This window comes from Anguilla rostrata, chromosome 9 (genome assembly GCF_018555375.3).
Source record: "Anguilla rostrata isolate EN2019 chromosome 9, ASM1855537v3, whole genome shotgun sequence".
Classification (NCBI taxonomy): Eukaryota; Metazoa; Chordata; class Actinopteri; order Anguilliformes; family Anguillidae; genus Anguilla; species Anguilla rostrata.
In genome coordinates this window covers 607787-630153 of record NC_057941.1, presented here as the reverse complement: position 1 = coordinate 630153, position 22367 = coordinate 607787, and the positions used below count along the sequence as shown (strand labels likewise).

General features: G+C 43.4%; 2 protein-coding genes across 4 annotated transcripts; one reads left to right on the top strand and one right to left on the bottom strand.

Moving 5' to 3' along the window:
• Window positions 1–2006: 2006 nt before the first annotated feature.
• taf9 (TAF9 RNA polymerase II, TATA box binding protein (TBP)-associated factor) lies at window positions 2007–6957 on the bottom strand. Its single transcript, XM_064349611.1, has 7 exons — window positions 6832–6957; window positions 6138–6219; window positions 5899–6035; window positions 5657–5791; window positions 3160–3241; window positions 2669–2779; window positions 2007–2350 (listed from the first exon to the last, which is right to left on the bottom strand). Exons 1-7 carry the CDS (start codon window positions 6952–6954, stop codon window positions 2187–2189), a joined length of 834 nt encoding a protein of 277 aa, XP_064205681.1. The 5' UTR covers window positions 6955–6957; the 3' UTR covers window positions 2007–2186.
• Window positions 6958–8759: 1802 nt separating this feature from the next.
• tmlhe (trimethyllysine hydroxylase, epsilon) lies at window positions 8760–21051 on the top strand. 3 transcript variants are annotated; one of them, XM_064349609.1, is made up of 9 exons: window positions 8760–9145; window positions 9575–9758; window positions 11225–11328; window positions 12143–12319; window positions 13290–13569; window positions 14693–14812; window positions 17023–17259; window positions 17655–17793; window positions 18299–21051. In XM_064349609.1, exons 4-9 carry the CDS (start codon window positions 12166–12168, stop codon window positions 18428–18430), a joined length of 1062 nt encoding a protein of 353 aa, XP_064205679.1. In that variant the 5' UTR covers window positions 8760–9145; window positions 9575–9758; window positions 11225–11328; window positions 12143–12165; the 3' UTR covers window positions 18431–21051. The 3 variants fall into 3 exon arrangements, with proteins under 3 accessions (XP_064205679.1, XP_064205678.1, XP_064205680.1); XM_064349608.1 differs by lacking the exon at window positions 11225–11328; XM_064349610.1 differs by lacking the exons at window positions 9575–9758; window positions 11225–11328.
• Window positions 21052–22367: the final 1316 nt, after the last annotated feature.

Genomic DNA, 22367 nt, shown 5'->3' with positions numbered 1-22367 from the left:
TTCAACACCCATTGGGTGAACCGTCGAGGATTGACAGTGGCTGGACCAATCAGAAAACACCAATGAAGGTTACGTAATGCATATGTTTACACTCAAGGATTTAGGGACTTGTAGTTATACCGAAATGAAACCCCACAACATCGAACGCAAGAGGGCAGGTGGATTTAAAGAAACAGAATTGAAAATAAATATATATTTATTACGTCTTTCTTCTTTTTACATTTCGAAAATATCATAGAGTGACTCACAGTAGCCTACACATGGTGACTTAATAACGTACAGGCCTATCAGCTAATTACTTATGTTTAACATATTAAATATGACAAGCAATTCACTCACTCAAACAGATTATGGCCAGACTGTCTATTAAGAAATAGGATGCAAGCTATGACTAAACCTTATTAGAAGACAGGAGCTGATCCAGTGTTTTCTGGCTCTTGCTAAGTGTGAATCAGGCTAAGTGACACATGTTGTGTTTGTGGAAATAATAGGAGATTCAAATAAATGTGAATCTTGGACATGGGCCCCTCATTTTCAGGAATTATCAATAACAAGCTACGTATAACGGCAAAATGACCACCTGCAGGCCTTGAAGGCTGTCTTGCTGCTATGCATGGAGAGCATGTGGTTTGATCTTGACAGACTTTAAACACGAGGATCACGTGTTGCTAACATTAAATTTCAAAGGCATGGGTTTGCCCATGTCATGGAGGTTTTTAAACATAAGGCTCTATAAGAAGAGTGCTTTGGAATTCTCTCTGAAAGAAGAGCAAATAGTGTGTGTAAAATGTAAAAAGAGAAATGTACTTCATCTTATTCACCAGGCACATCAACAGTGGCTTTGATCCACGAGCAGCAACGCAGGCATTCAAATGACAAATACTGCCTACTGCACTGGTCATGTTAAATAGAAAGCTTTATCTCAATTTAAAAGTTAATGAATGCCCCATGTTTAAAATATATCCTTCTGTGGACTTAAAAGTTTCAACTAAATGTGCTGCAGTTTGAAAAAAGGTTAGAAAACTTATCAAATGAATACTATACCCAACTAAAACAAAACTTAAATTTTGTATTTTTTGTCATAGGAGTTAGAATGACTGGAAATAGAATGAAAGCATACTGCATTTACACACTGTCTTCAAATCTGTTAGGCAGGCATTCTTCTAGAAAACTTAGATCAACACCCTGAGGTGCAATGGAGGTATATTTTTGTTAAGGAAATTCCTAAATGTACCCTGGAAATGCAATAATGTTCTATTTGGGTACTAAGTACCTTTTACAAGCAAAAGGTGTGGAAATGAAAGATGTATTTCTGGCTGGGCTACATTTTTATGTACCTATAGGGTACCACCCCACTGACACGTTTTATATTCTTTGGCACTTTTCTGTCCCTTTTGTTCCTGTGAGTGTATGCACAGAATTATAACGATAGCATTGACTCCCAAGCATTCTATATCCAACATCAAAATGTGTGCCCTCAAGGTTTACCAGATCTATTGTTCACTGGAGATTTGATACTGATGTCCAACCCATTCATGGAATCACCACATGTAATATCACAAATCTGTTTACACTATGCATGAGTTAAAACTTTTTTTAATGGTCTCATGCCAACACAGTCTTATAATCACAAATTAAGACTCGTGCAGTAAACCGTGTACCACTGCACAAAAAAACAACTGGACAAAATGCCAAGTATGTGACTCTAATGTGTGAGTACCATAGATGTCTTTCTCCTTAATTTATGAACAGAACATTTGTATTACCACTCTTCTAGTCACAAATGAGAAGTCACTGACATGACTGTATGGAAATTAGTAGCCTTCCATTCATTATAAAAATTCTACACGTGCATGTGCATTCATTCATGTATTTATATGGAAGCATATCAGCTACAGCAACAGGGACTTTGGTCTATGGAATCTCAATATTCAGGCTCAGATGTATTACAGGCTAAAAGCTCTCACTTTTCATATTTTACAACTGCACATTACTGAAACTCGTGGTAGATTGTACTGTTTTATTTTTATAGACAAAATTAGCAATTTTCACATTACAGCCTTATGGGTCATTTTCCACAGTGAAAACAAAGGAAACCATTTTCAATTCAAACATCTACTATATTTACACTTTACCCTTGTTCTTCAACAGGCTGAAAATAGCTTGTTTAAAAGACATTAGTGAGGTCATAATGCATCATAGTCATCATCCTCTTCGTGCTTCCTCTTCAGGGAGCTGGAGTCACCAGCAGAACTCTGGGAAACCATGTTAGTCGTGATGAGAATGTTCTTGGAGCCAATCAATGAGGGGTTGATGAGAACGTTCTGAACTGTTGGGGTGGATGGCGTAGCTGTGGCAGGAAAGATTACATTTTTAAAGTCACTTTGGAGAAATGCAAAATTACAGGGCATCAGGAAATCAGAGTTAAAATATATAAATGCTATTTCTTCAATGTCTTGTAAAACAAGTATAACTCCTAACACTGACTTTAAATATAGACTCCCTATAAACTCCCGAAGGTTCCATCAGCACCTGTCCCATGATAACAAAGCACTTAACTTTACCGGTTACAACATCAGTCAAAATCACACAGGCAAGTTACACTCCTATACTGTGCTGGATATGCAGTTACCTGGAACACAGGTAAGTTAGGCTCCCTGACACTTACCTGACTTGGCGGAGGAAGCCTGGGAGGACGGGATCTGAACGGTGAACCTCTGGCCGGTCAGGGACACCGGCGTCCCCACTTTGGTGGAGACCGTCTGGACAGACGGGGTGCCTGAGGGACATGGGGGGGACATGGGGGGGACACAGGGACAGCTTTACTGGGGGGAGGGCAACAGTTTTCAAGCCCTTTTCATTTATACATACATATATATGGCTCTACTCAAGGCATGCACATTTAGAGATGTAAAAGGACATCAGCATACCTAAAATTTCAATGGCAGTGAAGCGATACTGGTCAACACAAAGGATATACCAACACAGAGACCTGCTACACAGCCCGGGAGGCCGTCTGGGAATCTCCAGGGCAACACATGCGAATGACAGTTCCTTCACGGGAAAACAAATAATGGCTTGATGCAGTATTTTCTTTTTCAGAGGAGTTACACCCCTAACAGGCAGGCGCGCTGAGCTGGAGCTGCGTCTGTCACTCACCGAGGGTGGGCGTGGTCGGGCGGCTGGACACGGCTCCGACGCTCAGGCGCGGAACTGTGATCCTACCTGCGGAGGACGACACCTGTGGAGAACCAGAACACACACCTCACTCTCCAACTTCACCATAAAACACACACACACCTCACTCTCCAGTATCTAAATAACAACAAAACACACACACACCTCACTCTCCAGTGTCTCAGCAACAACAAAGCACACACACACCTCACTCTCCAGTATCTCAGCAACAATAAAACACACATACACACACCTCACTCTCCAGTATCTCAGCAACAATAAAACACACACACACACCTCACTCTCCAGTATCTCAGCAACAATAAAACACATGCAACTCTCACTCTGCATCCTCTCCCACACCATAAAACAGACACAACTCTCACTCTAATCACTCCCAGCACTCTATGTATGGCCACTTGAAGTGCACAGCTGACACACTAGAGAAATACACCCATTACTTCACCTCCCAAACTGCTTTAAACCCTTCCTGCTCTTTGCATGGTCAGGCTGGGACACATCATGAGGTCCAATGAGGACACTACCTCAATGACGTTCTTCAGAGGAACTACAGACGCTACATATCAACTCTAACACCAATAGCCGCGTTTCCACCAAAATTACCCGGAACTTTCAGTCCCAGGAACTACTTTACCAGGAACTAAAAGGTTCCTTCAGCAAATGGTTGTCTGCGTTTCCACCGGGGTCTAAAGTACCGCGAAGATTAGGCAAATTAGCCCACTGACTTATGAAAAAGCAACGTTGTCGTCGGTCCATCTGTCATATGATTTCTTCCGTAACCCCATACTACCACCGAAGTAGCCTACATTATTTTCTAATAACCGGGACAGCCCGGAGGGGTTTATTCCACTTATACAACGGGTTACCAACAATGACTATATATGGTTACTTTTGTATTTATTGATTTTCATATATCCTCTCAAACACATTCATTATGTTTTTATGCGAACATTCGCTTTCAAGTCTTGACATCCGAAGCGACAGAATGCATTCACATTTATATGTATAACTGGCAACAACAGCAGAAAACATGCACACGTTGTAAACAATTTGCTGTTTGATTACTTTCTCGTCGTCAATTCCATATAGGCTAATGGCAAAATGACAAGAATAGAACGAAAACTCGGACTTGCGTGAAAATGTAAATTAGTAGTGGTACAGCCACCGTTTGCTTTCCTTCGAAGTTACTGCTAGCCGAGCGGGGAAGTGTGCCCTCCAGATGCGAACCATGCACCATAAATTAGTCCATAGTCTTCCTGGTCTTTTCGTGGAATTGAAAAATGGCAGTAAAATTGAGTAAAATTACGGCAGTCTGAAAAAGCTAAAGGGAAGATTACTAGAATTAACCTGTTATTTTACCCGGATAAAAAGTGCGGATGGTGATTTCCAGTTTGCTTGTACTGTATCACCAATGTTAATTATGCAGAACTATACCTCACATAACTGTATCAAACGTTTTGAGTCAATTACAACGGGCTAACAAAGAAAATCCGGAAGAAAATATTCAGCAACCGAATTAATCCGTTTGAATGTTTTGGTAGCCTACGTAATATGCTGTCCCAGCACGAATGCTTAGCATTTTATAAAACGAATACTAAAGCAAGAAAAGAACAGAAGAGCACACGTTATAATTCCAAGACGTTGACGGCTATAACCAAAACTAGGCTACTGCGCCGCATAACATACAAGTTTGATTTGAAGTTATTATGAAAATAAATTGGTTTGCCGCTGCATATTAACATGGCGGTAATGGGAAATAATACAAACAATGCTGCAGACTGACAATCAGAAATGTTCAGCGTGCAATCCACCAAGGTTCCTGTACTTTCGAAAGTACTACCCAGCAGAACGTTGGGTAAAAAGCCCAGAACAAATTTGACCCTAGTTCCTGCGGTGAACGCACGGTTCCTCAAAGGTTCCTATTCCGGTATAGTTCCTGCGTGAACGCGCAATGCTACAGTACTCACAATCCGAATGCTCAGCTGCAAGCTCCACCCAAAAGGTTCCTGTACTTTCGGAAAGTACTACCCCCCGAGCAGGAACGTTTTGGGGGGTAAAACAAAGCCCCCAGAACTAAATTTAGACCCTAGTTCCTGCGGTGGAAACGCACTGAGTTCCTCAAAAGGTTCCTAGTTCCGGGGTATAGTTCCTGCGGTGGAAACGCGGCTAATGACTGGAGGTGCAGCAGGGTCTTCCACACATTTCTGAAGTGCATACATTGAAAATCACCAGGGGACACTGGAGAAACGCTAGAGGGATTACATTACATTACAGCCACTTAACACACACTGTTCTCCAGAGCAGCTCAACGCAAGATAAACAAAAGTGCATTCATCCGATCAATCTGAGCAGCAGTGCCAGACCAATGAGTTATAGGCACAACTTCATTAACCTACTAGTGCGAGTTAACTAGAGAAGAGCGGCAGGTTTACCTCCCAGTGCTGTGGCACAGCCTTACCTTCTTCTGGATGGATTTCAGGCGGTAGTTGGGTGCGGTTAAGCAGTAGCGGTCTGGAGGAAGCCGGGGTCCAGTATAGGGCTTGATCAGCGGCAGGGGCATAATGTTCTTCTGTCTGGCCACCTCCAGCAGGAACTGCAGGGAGGAGAATCCCAGGGTCAGTCTGATAGACGTCTGTTAAACCATTAAAAACCCTGTGTGCGGATTAGTTTAACGGCGAGCCCCAAGCAAGCGGAACTCACATCTCGAGGCGGTGGGGAGGTGAAGGACTGATCCATCCTGCACTGGATCGCTAGTCTGATATCATCAGCGTCCACGCTGGACTTCTTGGCATGGGTTGCATAGATTTTGGCATCTTCAATTATGGTTGTTACATACCCTGTGAAAGACAACAGCCACCCACAAGTCAATGAAAGCATTTCTCAGCAGAACACATAATGTAAGTAATAAAATGGCTGCACATTGTTGAGTAGGTACTCACTGTAGGTGAACTCAAGCATCTGATTGATCACTCTTGGTTCATACTCAGTGATGCCCATATCTTTCAGGATCTGGATCATTACCTGCATGACCAAAGAAAAGGAACATCACTGCTTAAATACAAATATTACCGACAGTTTTCATGCAATAATAACTCTACTGTTACTCAGACCCCACAAAAGTCAGTTAAAAGTAAATCGCAAATACAGGATTCTCTGCCTCCGCTGACGTTAGTTCTTACGTTATGGCACCAAGCAACGTTCGCTATCTGACTACATAACTAGCTACTGTTCGTTTGCCTCTTCTTCAGCAAAACGGCTAGCTCCTAAATACAATTTTATACAGCGAGTGGTAGCAGCAATCAAGCCGTGTAGACGGGTTTTTTTATTTAAATTATTCCACGGATATTACTAGCGAAGCACAGTGGTCATAAATCATTTAAAGTGCACTGATCTTTCATCCTCATACAAGCTAACTTTAAAGCTCGATAAAGCGCAGTTAGTATCTAGCTAGCCAAGGTAACTACACTCCTTAGCTCGCAGGCTACATTAGCTAGCGGTTGAACAGCTAGCTATTGATATGAAAGGCGGCGTACTGTAACGTAGCTACAACTATACCCAACGGAAATACATTCTTAAATAACAACATTATTAACCTGTGCAACATCTTCGTGATTTTGTGCAATGTTTTCCTACCTGAGCATCCTTCGGCACTGTTTTTGGAGACGCCATTTTCTCCAAATAAAGGAATGTGCCCTCGTCTCCGCCCTCGAATAAACTTCCGGTTTGAAAAGGCGATAAAGTTCTTACAATTCTCATATTCAACAGCAGGTGGCGACAACATGTCACTAAACCAAAGACAGTCTAATGACCCCGTCACCCCGTAGTAGTCAGTTTTAAGATCGAAAGGGCAGCCCCCTAGTTCTACGCCGCTTTTTAATATGACAAGGATTTTATGTCTTTTGTAACCCTTTCAACACTATTTATGTTAGAATTAATGCCACTTCTTCAAGAGGATAGCAGTGTTTCCCATAGAATTTAAAAAAGAATTATTGGGTGGGAGTGTGGCCGGGGGTTGAGGGATGAGGGGAGCGTCGGGTGGTGGTGGTGTTTGGACTGGCAACAAGATACATTACATGGCCAAAAGTTTGTGGGCAGGCCTTATAATTAGTGGGTTTGACTACTTTATTGCTAACAAGCGCATAATATCAAGCATACAGTCATGCAATCTCCATAGTCAAATATTGGCAGTAGAATGGGTCGTAATGAAGAGCTCAGTGACTTTCAACATGGCACTGTCACCATTCCTACAACCCAGTTTGTCAAATTTCTGCCCCGCTAGAGCTGCCCGGGACAACTGTAAGTACTGTTATTGTGAAGTGGAAGCTTCTAGGAGCAACGCCTAGCAGTGAAGCCGACAGAAGTCCACAGAACAGGACCGTTGAGTGCTGAAGCGTGTATCGCGCAGCCATACCTCCACGCGCTCTGCTCCTGCCGACTGGCTGAAGCTAAGCAGGTGTGGGCTTGGTTAGTACTTGGATGGGAGACCACCAGGGAATACTGAGTTGCTGCTGGAAGTGGTGTTGGTGGGCCAGCAGGGGGCAATCTTCCCTCTGGTCAAATAAACCCCAATGCCCCAGTGCAGTGAGAGGAACACTGTGCTGTAGGAGATGCCATCTTTCGGATGAGATGTTAAACCGAGGTCCTGACTCACTGTGGTCATTAAAGATCCCATGACACTATTTGCAAAGAGGAGGGGGTTCCCGGTGTCCTGGCTAAAATCCCAGATATGGCTCTCGCAAAAACTTGCCACCTAATCATCCCCTGATGTAATTGGCTAATAAATGTTCTCTCTCTCCAGTGGAACTGCTCAGTGGCCAACAATAGAGGATTGTGGTTGTACTGGACAGCTCCCAGGTGTGAATGTGTATGAGTGTGAAGCAGGGCGTTCCTGCAAAAGAGCATCCGTTATCTTTTAAATAAAGGTTAAATAAAATAAAAATCATCTGTCCTCGGTTGCAACACTCCCTACCAAGTTCTAAACTGCCTCTGGAAGCAATGTCAGCACAAGCACTGTTCGTCAGGAGCTTTCTCAAATCGGTTTCCACAGCCACGCAACCGCACACAAACCTAAGATCACCATGCGCAATGCCAAGAGTCGGGTGGAGTGGTGTAATGCACTCGCCATTGGACACTGAAGCACTGAAAACACGTTCTCTGCAGTGAATCACACTTCACTATCTGACAGCCTGACTGACGAATATTGGGTGGTGAATGCCAGGAGAACGCAACCTGCCCAAATGCATAGTTCCAACTTCAAAGTTTGGTGGAGGAAGAATACTGGTCTACGGCTAGGTTCATTAGTTACAGTAAAGGGAAATCTTAATGCTGCAGCATAAAAGGACATTCTAGAGAACTGTGTGCTTCCAACTTTGTGGTAACAATTTGGGGAAGGCCCTTTCCTGCTTCAATGTCTTTCTCCTCTCTTTCCAAGGAACGATGGGCGATGCACAAGTGGGTACGATGTAACCGTTTACGTGGCGCGCACAGCGGTGTTTGTGGGTGTCACCCATAGAGCGCATGAGTCCAGTGGTGCCACCATTCGATAAGCTGAAGTGACACCCTTCCTGGCATTGGCTGTTAAACACGTTTACCCGGAACAATTTGAAGTGTCTACGCATTCGCTCCCATAGACTGCAATGCAGTCTGTTATGCAGAGCGCTGTGGTTTAGAATCCGCTTGAATTTCCGTATCTTCTCCCGCTGTGGTCGGACACCGTGGTCCTGAATTTGCTGCTTTTCCTTTCTGTGGACTTGCACACAGCGCCTGCGTGTCAGCTAGCTGACTCTGCTAGAGCAATGGCGGGGATGCTTTGTCATAATGATTGAACTTCACAATTTTGTGCATGCGCCAGTAAAGACAAATTAAGTTTAATGATTAAAAAGTTCGCGTAAGTACAATTGCAATTTGAAAGTCGTGGGACTGAAAGAGCTACGAAGAGCTACGTTCTGTGAGTGTCATTTTTGCAAAATAGGCTAAATGTTTTACACCCTTGGCTTGCTTTTTATCTTTATTTAGTTATTTATTTATTTTTTTCCTTCGCTAGCTTTATAGGTGGTAGGCTACCGCTACAGTGTAACTTCAGTCGAGATCACTTGCTATAGCTGCTACTTTTGGCATCTTAATTTTCTTCTCATTTTAAACAAACAATCGCAGATTTATAAGATTTATTTTAGTGGAATAAAACACCGTTTTATTTAGTGCTCCGTTTATAGGACGTTCGGTGATTCACTGGTTGATCGAAAACTTGGTGCAACCGAAATACCGGTGCTCAAAAACTTAAGGAGCTGGTAACATGGCATTATGGATGAAGCAGAACAAAGAGGAAGCCTGTATCTTTGTAGCAGTTTAAACACAGGCCTGTTTTTTTAATTTGCAGGTTATGGCTTTAACTCGGATGTTTGCACGTGTGGGTAGCAGTTTACATTCCTTGTCCAGATGTCGCACCCAAGCCCTGTCACCAGTGATCCCCGCGCGCGTTCGGACGGGTGGCAACAGACGATGGCAACACACAGCTCCACAGTCTACTAGCTGTAGTTGGCAGCTTCGAGATGACTGCTTCGGTGTGTATTCTTTTTTGTCCTCCGTTCATGCTATCAGTGCAGTCTTAATGGAAAAGCTATATTACAAAAAAGTATTGAATAAAGGATAAAACAGCCCTTACCACGGGTTTTCCTATGCATTTATCATTAGCAAAAATATTAAACTCACTTCCAAATAAGTATAGGACATTCTGTAATTTGTTAACAACCAGTCTTGAAATAACACCTAGGTTTAACAGCCATAATATTTAACCAGATCAGCCCAAATGCCAGCGTAGCCAGCTTCAGAGGGTGCCAGTGGAGACATGGGTAAAGGTCGATAAAATTACATAACATAACAACGAGAATAGGCCATTCAGCCCGACAATGCTCACCTTTTCCTACAACTACCTAGTCCTCACCTTGTATCTACAAACTAGATAGTATTCCGCACGGTATCGAGCCTGATATTGAAAACTCTGCATCTACTACATGACCTGGTGAGCTATTCCACACGAGAACTACTACCTTTGTGAAAAAATACTTCATAATATTTCTACGGAATTTACTAATTGCTAATTTTCATTTATGCCCCGTCCTACTGACAGAACTCAACCTGAACTCAAACTTTACTTTGTTAAACCCCTTTATGAATTTAATAGTCTCAATCAAATCTCCCCTAAGTCTCCTTTTACTAAGCTTGAAGAGGTTGAATATCTTAAATTGTTCATAATAACTTTTATCTTTCATACCAGGAAAAATTTTAGTTGCCCTTCTCTAAACCTTTTTCAGAGCCTCTATATCTTTCTTGTAGTATGGTCCCCAGAACAGCACACAGTACTCTTAAGGGGTGCTTTCACACCTACCTCTGTTGGTGCGGACCAATCAAACTCTTTTTCTAAGTTTGGTTTGTTCTGAAACCTCCACCTGTACTTGGGTGCGCACCAAACAAATGAACTTTATGGAAATCTAAATATATAATATTTGCTGGCGGCGGTGTAGCAAAATTGGTAATGAGTTGGTCTTGTTACCTGAAGGTCACAGGTTCGATTCCCCGCTAGGACACTGCCATTGTACCTTGCTTCAGTGTATATATCCAGCTGTATAAATGGATACAATGTAAATGCTATGTAATAATGTAAGTCACTCTGGATGAGAGTGTCTGCTAAATGCCTGTGATGTAATGATATTATAAGCCTTGCTACAATCAAAACACTTGGTAACTTCCTCGAATACCAAAAGTTTTGTCAGGCATGTCAAATTTTGTCAACCATACTGGCTGTCCCCTTTCAAAAAATAATTCCAACTTGTCTCTGATGATAGATTCCTGTATTTTAAATATAATGCAAATTAAACCGATATGCGTGTAGTTTCCTCGATCAGTACGGTGCCCTTTTATGTTGGTATTATATTACTTTGCTAGTCCGAAAATAACCTTTTTTGACCTTCCCTACTTTTTCAGTCTTTCAACAAAGCATTTTTTAAAAGTGTGTTTCTCATTTTTCCAGCACTGCGAACATAGACAATCAACCCCATATGGCGGAAGGTCTTAGTAGCCCAAGTTAGCCCAAGATCGCCAGTAGGCCTGAGGAGCAGCTGCACTCACGTGAAAGTCTGTACTTCCCCAGGCTGTCAATCTCTATTGGAAATTGATATTAAAATTTAGACGGGTGTTAATCTGTGCGTGTCTGAACACAGTAACAGGAGACAGACGTTAGTGTTAATCTGTGTGTGTCTGAACACGGTAACAGGACACAGACGTTAGTGTTAATCTGCGTGTCTGAACACAGTAACAGGAGGCAGACGTTAGTGTTAATCTGTGTGTGTCTGAACACAGTAACAGGAGGCAGACGTTAGTGTTAATCTGTGTGTGTCTGAACACAGTAACAGGACACAGACGTTAGTGTTAATCTTTGCGTGTCTGAACACAGTAACAGGAGGCAGACGTTAGTGTTAATCTGTGTGTGTCTGAACACAGTAACAGGACACAGACGTTAGTGTTAATCTGTGCGTGTCTGAACACGGTAACAGGACACAGACGTTAGTGTTAATCTGTGCGTGTCTGAACACGGTAACAGGACACAGACGTTAGTGTTAATCTTTGCGTGTCTGAACACAGTAACAGGACACAGACGTTAGTGTTAATCTGTGCGTGGCTGAACACAGACGAGGCAGACGTTAGTGTTAATCTGTGCGTGTCTGAACACAGTAACAGGACACAGACGTTAGTGTTAATCTGTGCGTGGTTGAACACAGTAACAGGAGGCAGACGTTAGTGTTAATCTGTGCGTGGTTGAACACAGTAACAGGAGGCAGACGTTAGTGTTAATCTGTGTGTGTCTGAACACGGTAACAGGACACAGACGTTGGTGTTAATACGATGGTGTTAAGACGTTAGTGTCGATACGTTGGTGTTGATCTTGCAGAGCTGAACTACGGTGGGCTCGTGATGCACCTGGATTACGTGTGGCTGCGGGACCACTGTCGATCCGCGTCCTGCTACAACTCCAAAACCAACCAGCGCAACCTGGACACGGGAAACGTGGAGCTCACCATACGGCCAGTGAAGACCCGGGTGGATGAAGAGTCGCTCTTCCTCACGTGTGAGTGGCAGGAAGGCCTTCCCCTGAGGTGCCATGTGTTATTGTGTTTATAGCGTCAGGGTTATGGCTATGATTGGATCTATCATGTTCACTGCTAGTTTGATCCAGTTGTTCAGGTATGATATGATATGTTTTACTTAATCTTATGTAGTAAATAGCAGATGCTACATTTGTTCATGCAGCCAACTATGAATGTCAAATGACAGTATAAAAAAAGCAGTAAAATGAAGGAAAGTTTAATTTTATGCTGGTTTACTGAGCGAAACTTCTCTTCCTGCTCTTTTTATGAAAGCTGCTATATTTTCTGTGCGAAGCCGAGCAGCAGCAGTTTCCTCCTTTCTGTACCCTAACCCTAACCCTCTTCTTCATACAGCTGTGATGTAATGAGCATGAAGGGCTTCTGTGGAGCGAAACAGCGAAGCAGAAACATTTGGTGTGATCTCACTTAGCAGCAGGGTAACCTAGTGTGCCCTGATGTCAAAAATCCTCTCTCTCTGTCCACCCCAGAGATCACCTCGCAGAGTTATTTAAAGAAATCCACAAGTGTGATCAGTTGTTTGGGGGTCAAGTGTTAACCCACAGTTAGAACTTTGAATCTTGTAAACTGTAGCAGAATCGCTGACAGCGCTGCAGTTTGCCAAGCGGACGAGACAACATCACGCAGAGGGGAGAGGGTAATTGAGCACTAAAGGGTGCAGAGGGTAATTGCCTATGATCTGCCCCAGAGGACTTGTTACTCTGAGATGGGAATCGCTGTAAACAGGAAATGTGGCGCAAACTCCCTGGTGTCTGTCCTCACTGAAGACAGTGCTGTTGTGTTATTTGGACGTTTTGCAAATTATAAACTTGTGCATAAACATTTTTGAAGATACACATTAATGGCAAAAAAATGAAGAGATTTTGGATGTTCAGGAAGATGAGTGATGGCAATAAAATGTGTGAATATTAAAAGTTAATTTCCCATCCCTAGGGCCGGATGGTCATGTGACTCGGTACGGCCTGGCCTGGTTGATGGAGAACAGCTATGAGGGACAGAGGCAGAGGGCCATGCAGCCTCGCATCCTGTGGAACTCGGAGATCTACAGCAGTGCCAAGGTGCCCAGTGCCAGCTGGGACCGGTTCATGAGCTGCAGCCAGGAGCTGAAGAGCTTCCTCAACAGCTTCCTGCTGTACGGCATCGCCTTCGTGGACAACGTCCCAGCAACGCTGGAGGCAACGGAGTTAGTGACCCAGAGAGTGAGCATCATCAGGTGAGCTTCCCCTCGTGCGTGACCCTGGAAGAGTCAAATCTCCCGCTCCTGAGATGCTGGAAAGGCCAGTCCAGGTCTACCCCTACCCCTACCCCAACCCCTAACCCTAACCCTAACCCTACCCTGACCCCTAACCCTACCCCTAACCCTAACCCTGCCCCTGCCCCTGCCCCTGCCCTACCTCTACCCCTCTAAAACTTCAGAAGGTCCTGCATTCATTTCAAGAAAAAGTGGGAAAGTAGTTGTTTTGTATTTGAGCACTGGATGTATTTGAGCATTGGCTGCTTGGTGTGTTCTCGCAGACCCATGATGGATTTTCCTGGAAAACATCTCAAATTGAACACTGCCTGCAGAATTGGAAGGATTATACTGTGGCTAGTGCATGTATCCAAATTCCACTGAGCCCTTCTTGGAAGGTGTATTGTTAGAACGAGTCATTTCCATACCCACCAGTTTTGCTGCTTTGCGATGCAGATGTGCTCGGTGTGGTGGCACAGCACGCAGTAGGCACTTCCTGCCCTCTACCCGCTAGCCTTTATCAGATTGAAAAAACTGCTCTTTTATCACTGAGCAGCAAATGGCTTTTTTAAACGAGCCCTTGTGACTGTCTGTGTACTTGCTGTGTCAGTGGCCTTGTTAACATTTTAGACACGGAATCGGGAGGGAGAAGAAAATAACTTTCTGTTTTTCATCGTGTTCAGGAAACACTTGGCAGGTGGTGCTGGACTGAAAGAGGGACCCCTGGAAGTGCTCTACTAATCCCTCTTTCACTAATCCCTCCACTAAACCCTCTTTCATCCGCACTCTAATCCACACTTTATGTGGAGGACAGCACATCTTGCAAATCTCAGATTCTTTTATGTTTTTTAATGATTGTAAGGTTTGGGCCTGAATGTGATTCTCTATGTATTCCCCATGTGGAGATGGGGTTGATGCTCTGTGTATTCTCCATGTGGAGATGGGATTGATTCTCCATCTATTCCCCATGTGGAGATGGGATCAGTGCCTCAGCCTAAGCCCCAGTGTTGCTGCTGAATTGTGCTGCTATGATGGTAGATACTTAGAGGGCTGAATTGTGATGGTTGATATTTAGAGGGCTGAACTGTGCATGCTCTGTCTCCAGGGAGACGATGTACGGCAGGGTGTGGAACTTCACCTCAGATTTCTCGAGAGGGGACACGGCCTACACAAAACTGGCTTTGGATCGCCACACCGACACCTCCTACTTCCAGGAACCATGTGGGTGAGTACTGCAGGTATATACAGGTGGGTGAGGACTGCAGTATATACAGGTAGGTGAGTACTGCAGTATATACAGGTGGGTGAGTACTGCAGGTATATACAGGTGGGTGAGTACTGCAGGTATATGCAGGTGGGTGAGTACTACAGGTATATACAGGTGGGTGAGTACTGCAGGTATATACAGGTGGGTGAGTACTACAGGTATATGCAGGTGTACTCAGTTGTCTGCTCCATGTGTACTCCTTGCTCCATGGGCTTGAAGGGGAATGAGCTGTCCTCCTCTGGCTGGCAGTGTACTGGGCAGAAAATATATTGTCCATGTTGAGTCGTTACAGGTCCCATTGGAGATACTGAGGGACTGCTTGGCCAGTACTCGTCAGGGAAGCTTATAGGTGGTCACGGTTTGTTACAGTGAATCTATACAAACCGGAGATGATAACATTATTTTGTACACAGTACAATGTATACAAAAGCGAAATGAACAACAATGATAATTCTTCTAGAAAATTTCAACATTGGACATTCTGTCAAGGTTTCTTCAAGTTTCAAGCATGTTTTTGGGAATAAAAATGAATATGGATTTTGTTTACTGGATTCTTGCTATGACAAGCAAATCGACTTTATCATGATTTGTGTCAGATTTCCAAAATGCAAAGAAGGCGAGGACCCCCAGGCTTGTTTTTCCAGAGCATATGTTACAAAAGAAGGAACAGTTTTCACTAAAACATTGGCATTGTAAAATATTTTGAGAGAATCATGAGTTTTAACAGTTTCAAATGGTATATCATGTGACCAGATTGAGTGAAAATTTCACAGTAAAAAAACAGAATGAATGCAGGTAAACCCGCTGCAGCCCGAATACAGGCCGATGTGACTTAAGGGGTTAATTCTTATGTATATGAATAAATGATAGAGATTAAGGGACATCGTTAACAAAGAGTAATCCTGTAATGTTTGAGCAATCAGATCATTGAACCATTATCAGTCTGTGAACATTAAGTCTAAACTGATTTGGTAACTGAGATAAGGAACTGTCATGAAAGGTGTATTTAGATGCCAAGGTGGAAGATTATTTTAGGGTGCTATTCTTCACCATTGGGGTCGGGGGGAGGTTAGCTACAGCTGATTTCCTGTGAAGTCGGCAGATTTCCAGCCTGCCAGCTGCATCTGTGGTTCTGGTCTTTGCACATGCAGTCTGGGGAGTCTTCTTCTGGAGTTATACAAAAGAATGTTTGCTCCAGGTAAAAGTTCCAAAGTCAAGAAGAAGTCTTTTATGAGTTGCTCTGGATTTGACTTGGGACAGAATTAGAATGGATTTGATTTGGCACAGGTGATCCAGAAAGAGATAAGGAGTTAGTGTAATATTCCTTTATCGCCACAGTGTGGGTTAGAGATTAACTAAAATGGTACAGTCCGCATCATCTCACTGATAAGGCGATGTTGCAAGATGGCTGTACTGTTAAAATCTTCTGTGTTAGTTCTAAAAAGTCATAAAATTGACTCTCATCTGGCTGTTCTGAAGTCTTTGCCTTTTGCGTTTTGGTGGGTTTGGTGATGAAACAATACAACCCCACAAGGTTGGGCTTATATCAGTATATGGAAGGCTTTTTTTGTTCATATACGCAGTTATCATAGTTCGTTATTTATTGCTTGTTGTTTATTCCTTCAACATTTGTCAATCATTTATGGAAGATCCAGTAATCTTTGCACTTAAAGTTGTAAAAAGAAGAAAATGGCCGAAGAAACCTCACTGAAAGCAAAGAAAGTTGGGTCCCTGGGATCTTGTCAGTCAAAACCTTTGCAGCTTTCTAGTAAGTTTCACCTCGGAGGGTCTAGCACACACCACAGCAGTGTGTAAGTGATGTATACTGCCGCTTGACAGTCTCAGCTTTCCCACAAATGCAGTTTATGTGACGCCATGTGGTGCATGGGGGAGTTACTGTAACAGTGTTTTTTATTGGTTGCAGGATTCAGGTGTTCCATGGTCCATGGGGGAGTTACTGTAACAGTGTTTTTTATTGGTTGCAAGATTCAGGTGTTCCATGGTCCATGGGGGAGTTACTGTAACAGTGTTTTTTATTGGTTGCAGGATTCAGGTGTTCCATGGTCCATGGGGGAGTTACTGTAACAGTGTTTTTTATTGGTTGCAGGATTCAGGTGTTCCATGGTCCATGGGGGAGTTACTGTAACGGTGTTTTTTATTGGTTGCAGGATCCAGGTGTTCCACTGCCTTCGGCACGAGGGCACTGGAGGACGGACGTTGCTGGTGGACGGCTTCTACGCCGCAGAGAAGGTGCTCCAGCAGACCCCGGAACACTTTGAGCTGCTGGCGCGTGTGCCCATCAAACACGAGTACATCGAGAACATGAGCGACCACAGCAACCACATGATCGGAATTGGCCCAGTGCTCAACGTGTACCCCTGGAATAACGAGGTGTACATGATCCGGTATGGGGTTCTGCATACCTGTGTGTGTGTGTGTGTCTGCGTATGTGCATGGATAAATAAGTTGAAGGCAAATTTGATGAAGAGTTTTCTAAAGCTTCATAGTTGCTATTTTGTGATTATTTTAATTAATCAGAACCTGACATGTAAGGGTTGTCCTTGAGTGAAAGATGATGGCTGATGGATGATGGCTGCTGTTAACATGCCATGTTCTGTAGTTCCAGTGGCATTGGATCCACAGTCGGCCGTTCCCAGTGACAGCACGGTCACAGAGAACAGAGTCGGTTCGGTTGACAGCTGCTGACTGCTCACACTGACCCCATTGTTGGCTCATTGGTTCTTCCCCCACATCCAGGATGGGATAAAAGTGCATTTTTTTTGGGATGCCTCTTTCCCAGGTACAACAACTATGACCGTGCTGTGATCAACACGATCCCCCATGACGTGGTGCAGCGCTGGTACGTGGCCCATCGACAGCTGACCACCGAGCTGAGGAAGCCTGAGAATGAGCTGTGGGTGAAGCTCAAACCAGGAAAGGTATGGCAGCATAACCCATCTGTGCAGGGATCTACAGATCCATACCTGCATAACCTGTCTGTGCAGAGTTCTACAGATCCATACCTGCATAACCTGTCTGTGCAGAGTTCTACAGATCCATGCTTGTGACAGTACTTCAGGTTGCTGCAGGTTTATTCTTTTTTAAATGTGCAGTACTTGTTAAGTAGTAATTGAAGGCAGCCCCTGGGCTTTTAGTGACAAAAGTGCAGGCATACTTCCTTTGCCCTGTGGAGTGCATGCTTCTAATCACTTCTAAACATCACTGCTGTATTATGGTATGCTGGCTGAATTCATCCTTCCTATAGCTGTAGGGAACTCGTTCAGTGCCTTTATGCCTGTTCTCTCTCTTCCCCCCTCCCTCTCTCTCTCTCCCTCCCTCCCTCTCCCTCTCTCTCTCTCTCTCTCTAGGTGCTCTTCATTGATAACTGGCTCTCTCTCTCTCTAGGTGCTCTTCATTGATAACTGGCTCTCTCTCTCTCTCTAGGTGCTCTTCATTGATAACTGGCGGGTTCTGCATGGTCGGGAGTCCTTCACTGGTCTGAGGCAGTTGTGTGGGTGCTACCTGACCCGGGATGACGTTCTCAACACAGCCCGTTCCCTGGGTCTGCAGGCCTGAGGGACCCCAGCGGCACCAAAGCACTCCCCAAAACACAGCCTCATCCAGCACAAAAACACAGCCTCATCCAGTACCAAAACACAGCCTCATCCAGCACAAAAACACAGCCTCATCCAGCACCAAAACACAGCCTCATCCAGTACCAAAACACAGCCTCATCCAGCACAAAAACACAGCCTCATCCAGCACCAAAACACAGCCTCATCCAGCACCAAAACACAGCCTCATCCAGCACCATAACACAGCCTCATCCAGTACCAAAACACAGCCTCATCCAGTACCAAAACACAGCCTCATCCAGCACCAAAACACAGCCTCATCCAGCACCAAAACACAGCCTCATCCAGTACCAAAACACAGCCTCATCCAGTACCAAAACACAGCCTCATCCAGCACCAAAACACAGCCTCATCCAGCACCAAAACACAGCCTCATCCAGCACCAAAACACAGCCTCATCCAGCACCAAAACACAGCGCCATCTAGCACCAAAACACAGCCTCATCCAGTACCAAAACATAGCCTCATCCAGCATCAAAACACAGCCTCATCCAGCACCAAAACACAGCCTCATCCAGCACCATAACACAGCCTCATCCAGCACCAAAACACAGCCTCATCCAGTACCAAAACACAGCGCCATCTAGCACCAAAAGACAGCCTCATCCAGCACCAATACACAGCCTCATCCAGCACCAGAACACAGCCTCATCCAGCACCAAAACATAGCCTCATCTAGCACCAAACCACAGCCTCAACCAGGACCAAAACACAGCCTCAAACAGCACCAAAACACATCCTCATCCAGCATAGACTGCTGATCACACTTGTGCCCCCTAGACATGCTGATAGCGACCACCCTTTCTCATATTAACCTCAAATAAAAGTTCCATTGGGGTGGTCGATACACGTGCTCTTAGCAACCAAAAGCTAGCGCTGGACCACCTCTGACTTATTTGCCGGCACAGAAAAAGTGAAGGTACTGAAAAAATAACCACTGGAGAATAACAAGGACATTTTTTTCCTACATAACTAGGTACAGGTTGTTACCGATATTACACCTAGTTCATATATAGTTGCAAATCAGTTTACATTTTCCTGTCTGTCGAAAGAAGGTGGTCGATGATAGGTGCTCTCACTCTACTTGGCGGTCACAAAACTTTCCGCCCCCAGCCCCTGACGTAAGCGATTCTTGGTTCTAGACCAGCCAAGTGTTGGTGCCGCTCTGGAACCAGTTTTTCTGGCCGAGAGCCGGTTCTTTTGCTGTCGAAACGCGAATAACTGGTTCGAGATTAGGCACCGGCTCCGAACCTGCCCTCGAAATGCCTTGGTGGAAAAGGGGTATTGGAGAACTCTTCACTCACACCTGGAGAAATCCCCAGTCTCACCTGGTCAAATCCCCACTCAAACTTGGAAAACTCCCCACTCCCACCAGGAGAAATCACTTTTAAATATTTCATTTAACTGGCATAGGACAGCATTTAAACCTGTTTTAATGTATAAATGCTAGGATGTAGGCTTCAGCCTGTTGATTGTGAAATTGATGATCATACATTTACAATGTTTTGGACCTGAAGATATGTCTTCTTACTGATGGATTTTTAGAGGCTAATTATTTGCTTAGCCTATGATCAATGTTTCTCAAATTAAGTTATATAATCATGTACACTTTCTTTTCTATATAATGTGGGCTCACAGAGTGGAGCTGGTGAATGCTTATTTAAACTGGAAATGTTTGCAGTTTTTAAAGCATAAATTTAAAAGTTCTAGAATCTCTGGACTTCTGTTTTTATAAGATGTTTTACATTGTAGCATATACATGATGTGTGATAATATCCTTCATGCAGTGTAGAGAAGTACACTGTATGACCGAATGAATCTGGACTGGAGCTGTTTTTCATGCTTGAAATCACAAATCCTGACACCCGTATATAATTTCTGAGCTGGTTAACTGTAATGTGGCTTATTCTGATCGAGGCCGTCTGATCAGTGACACTCGGCCTACTCTGCTTTCAGAAGGGTCTCACCCACATTTGATTGTTTTTTGTTTTGCTGTTTAAAAATCCAAATTTAATTGGATTTTCCCCCTCCTACTCCAATGTTAGTATGTCTCTATAATTCTCAACATTAAATAAACTATTTGGGTATCTCAGAATTATGTTAAAAATTACTTAATTGATAAGTATGCCCGCCCTAAATTTGGCCATGTGCACTCTCGCTCTAAATACCTTAAGGAGCTCATCTTGTGTTGGGTTTCAGGTTTGCAGAATAAATACCAGAGACACTGGGAGGTCTCAACTTAAACAGTAAATCAGATGTCCATTCATAAAAGGCCAAGAAATTGCCTGTGGATCTTTGCGATTGAGTTGTCAGGTGGCAAAAAGCTGGAGAAGGTTATAAAAAGATTGGCAAAGCTTCTCTTAAGTCTTTTGTTCTTTTGTAATTAGAATGGAAAAGTATTGCACAACTGAGACTCTCCCAAGATCTGCCTGATCTACCAAACCATGTGACCAGACATAGGCAATTGTCAGAGAAATAACCAATGAAAAACTTTGCAAATGAGAAATGTCAAATTTTGATTTCTGGAAAAACTGTTGAATAAAAATGTGTTTTTGCATTATACATTTTGACTTCATTGCATTGGTGAAGAGAAAACAAGACTGCATTAAAATGTTAAGGTGTAACAAGAAAAACATGAAGAAATTCAAGGGGATGAATATTTTCGAAGGAACTGTACACATTTTCAGTGAAAGTTGATTGCACTGTTCAAGGCTGAAATAAAGGTACAATTTTCTATCTTTCTAGGGTTTAAAGAGAATTATTCTTGCTTCTGTTTGATCATGCCTAGTCTATTGCAGTGCCTTGTTTACACGCCTGAACCAATCTGCATCACCAGGTTACAGCTGGTTCAAGATGCTGCAGCAGGGCTTTAAACCAAGGGCAGATGTAGGTCACGTGCCAATTCTGGCCTCCCTCCATTAGCTGGCTATTATAGGACTTTGAATTTATTTTAGTAACTCATAAGGCAGTGCATGGCCAGGCACCATTGTTTATAACTGAGCTGTTGCCCCCTGACAGTATCTCAAAGTCTCTGCGGTGTTCTGAGAACGGTCCCTTTGCTGTTTCAAGGACTCACCTTAATTTAAAAGATGACCTTTGCTGTCTGGGCCCCCGGACTACAAAACAGCCTCAGCCAAAGCTTCAGACTGGTGGAATACTTTTAAATTTCCAAAAAGCATCTAAAAACACATTTGTATTCCCAGCATTTGGCCGATTTGTGTTTTTATCTAATCTTTTTTATTACTAGTTACCATTGCAAAGCACATTGCTGTAACTGTATGTTTCAAACAGTGCTGTATAACTAAAGGTTTACTTATGTACTTACTGTGCACTTCTATTGAGATTCAAAGGGTAAAACCATTTTAAAAAAAAGCTGTACCACCTCATGTGCTTTTTCTGGGGCAAAACGGATTAATACTGTACTAGTATCTTAGCAACCGGTGTTACCTCAGTCATTTAACTGTGAGGGTTCAGTTAGGTTGCTCTCAGGCATGGTTCATCCACCATAACCCATTAAAATATTATGAACGTTGGCTGTATATTTATGTAATGGGTTTATTTTCAGGTTATCCAATGGATTGGTTTGGTCTATGTTGTGTTTAAGTGGTATCTATCAAAATAGATCAACGTCTTCTGGTAAAATCCAAGATGGAAGAAGCTTGTGCTATATAAAATAATAATCACAACAATACGCCAGTGTATTTTATATTTTGTCAATAAAATAAAAGATACTCTTTATGACTTGCCACTGTGTTCTCATCCTGAATCCACCAAACCAATTTTAAATCAATATGCAGTGTTCGCAAATGATTAAAAGTATTTAGATCGTAAATATACTCTGCTGCTGAAAGCCTCAATAAGGTCTATCTGAGGTTCAT

Bases quoted from the DNA above. Each gene is read 5' to 3' on its own strand.
- taf9 (XM_064349611.1), bottom strand. From the start codon at position 6,954: ATGAGAATTGTAAGAACTTTATCGCCTTTTCAAACCGGAAGTTTATTC. The intron at 6,220-6,831 runs GTAGGAAAACAT...TTGGTCATGCAG, and splicing joins CAGTGCCGAAGGATGCTCAG to GTAATGATCCAGATCCTGAA. The intron at 6,036-6,137 runs GTGAGTACCTAC...TGTCTTTCACAG, and splicing joins GATGCTTGAGTTCACCTACA to GGTATGTAACAACCATAATT.
- tmlhe (XM_064349608.1), top strand. From the start codon at position 9,578: ATGGCTTTAACTCGGATGTTTGCACGTGTGGGTAGCAGTTTACATTCC. The intron at 13,570-14,692 runs GTGAGCTTCCCC...CTCTGTCTCCAG, and splicing joins CAGAGAGTGAGCATCATCAG to GGAGACGATGTACGGCAGGG. The intron at 14,813-17,022 runs GTGAGTACTGCA...TATTGGTTGCAG, and splicing joins TACTTCCAGGAACCATGTGG to GATCCAGGTGTTCCACTGCC.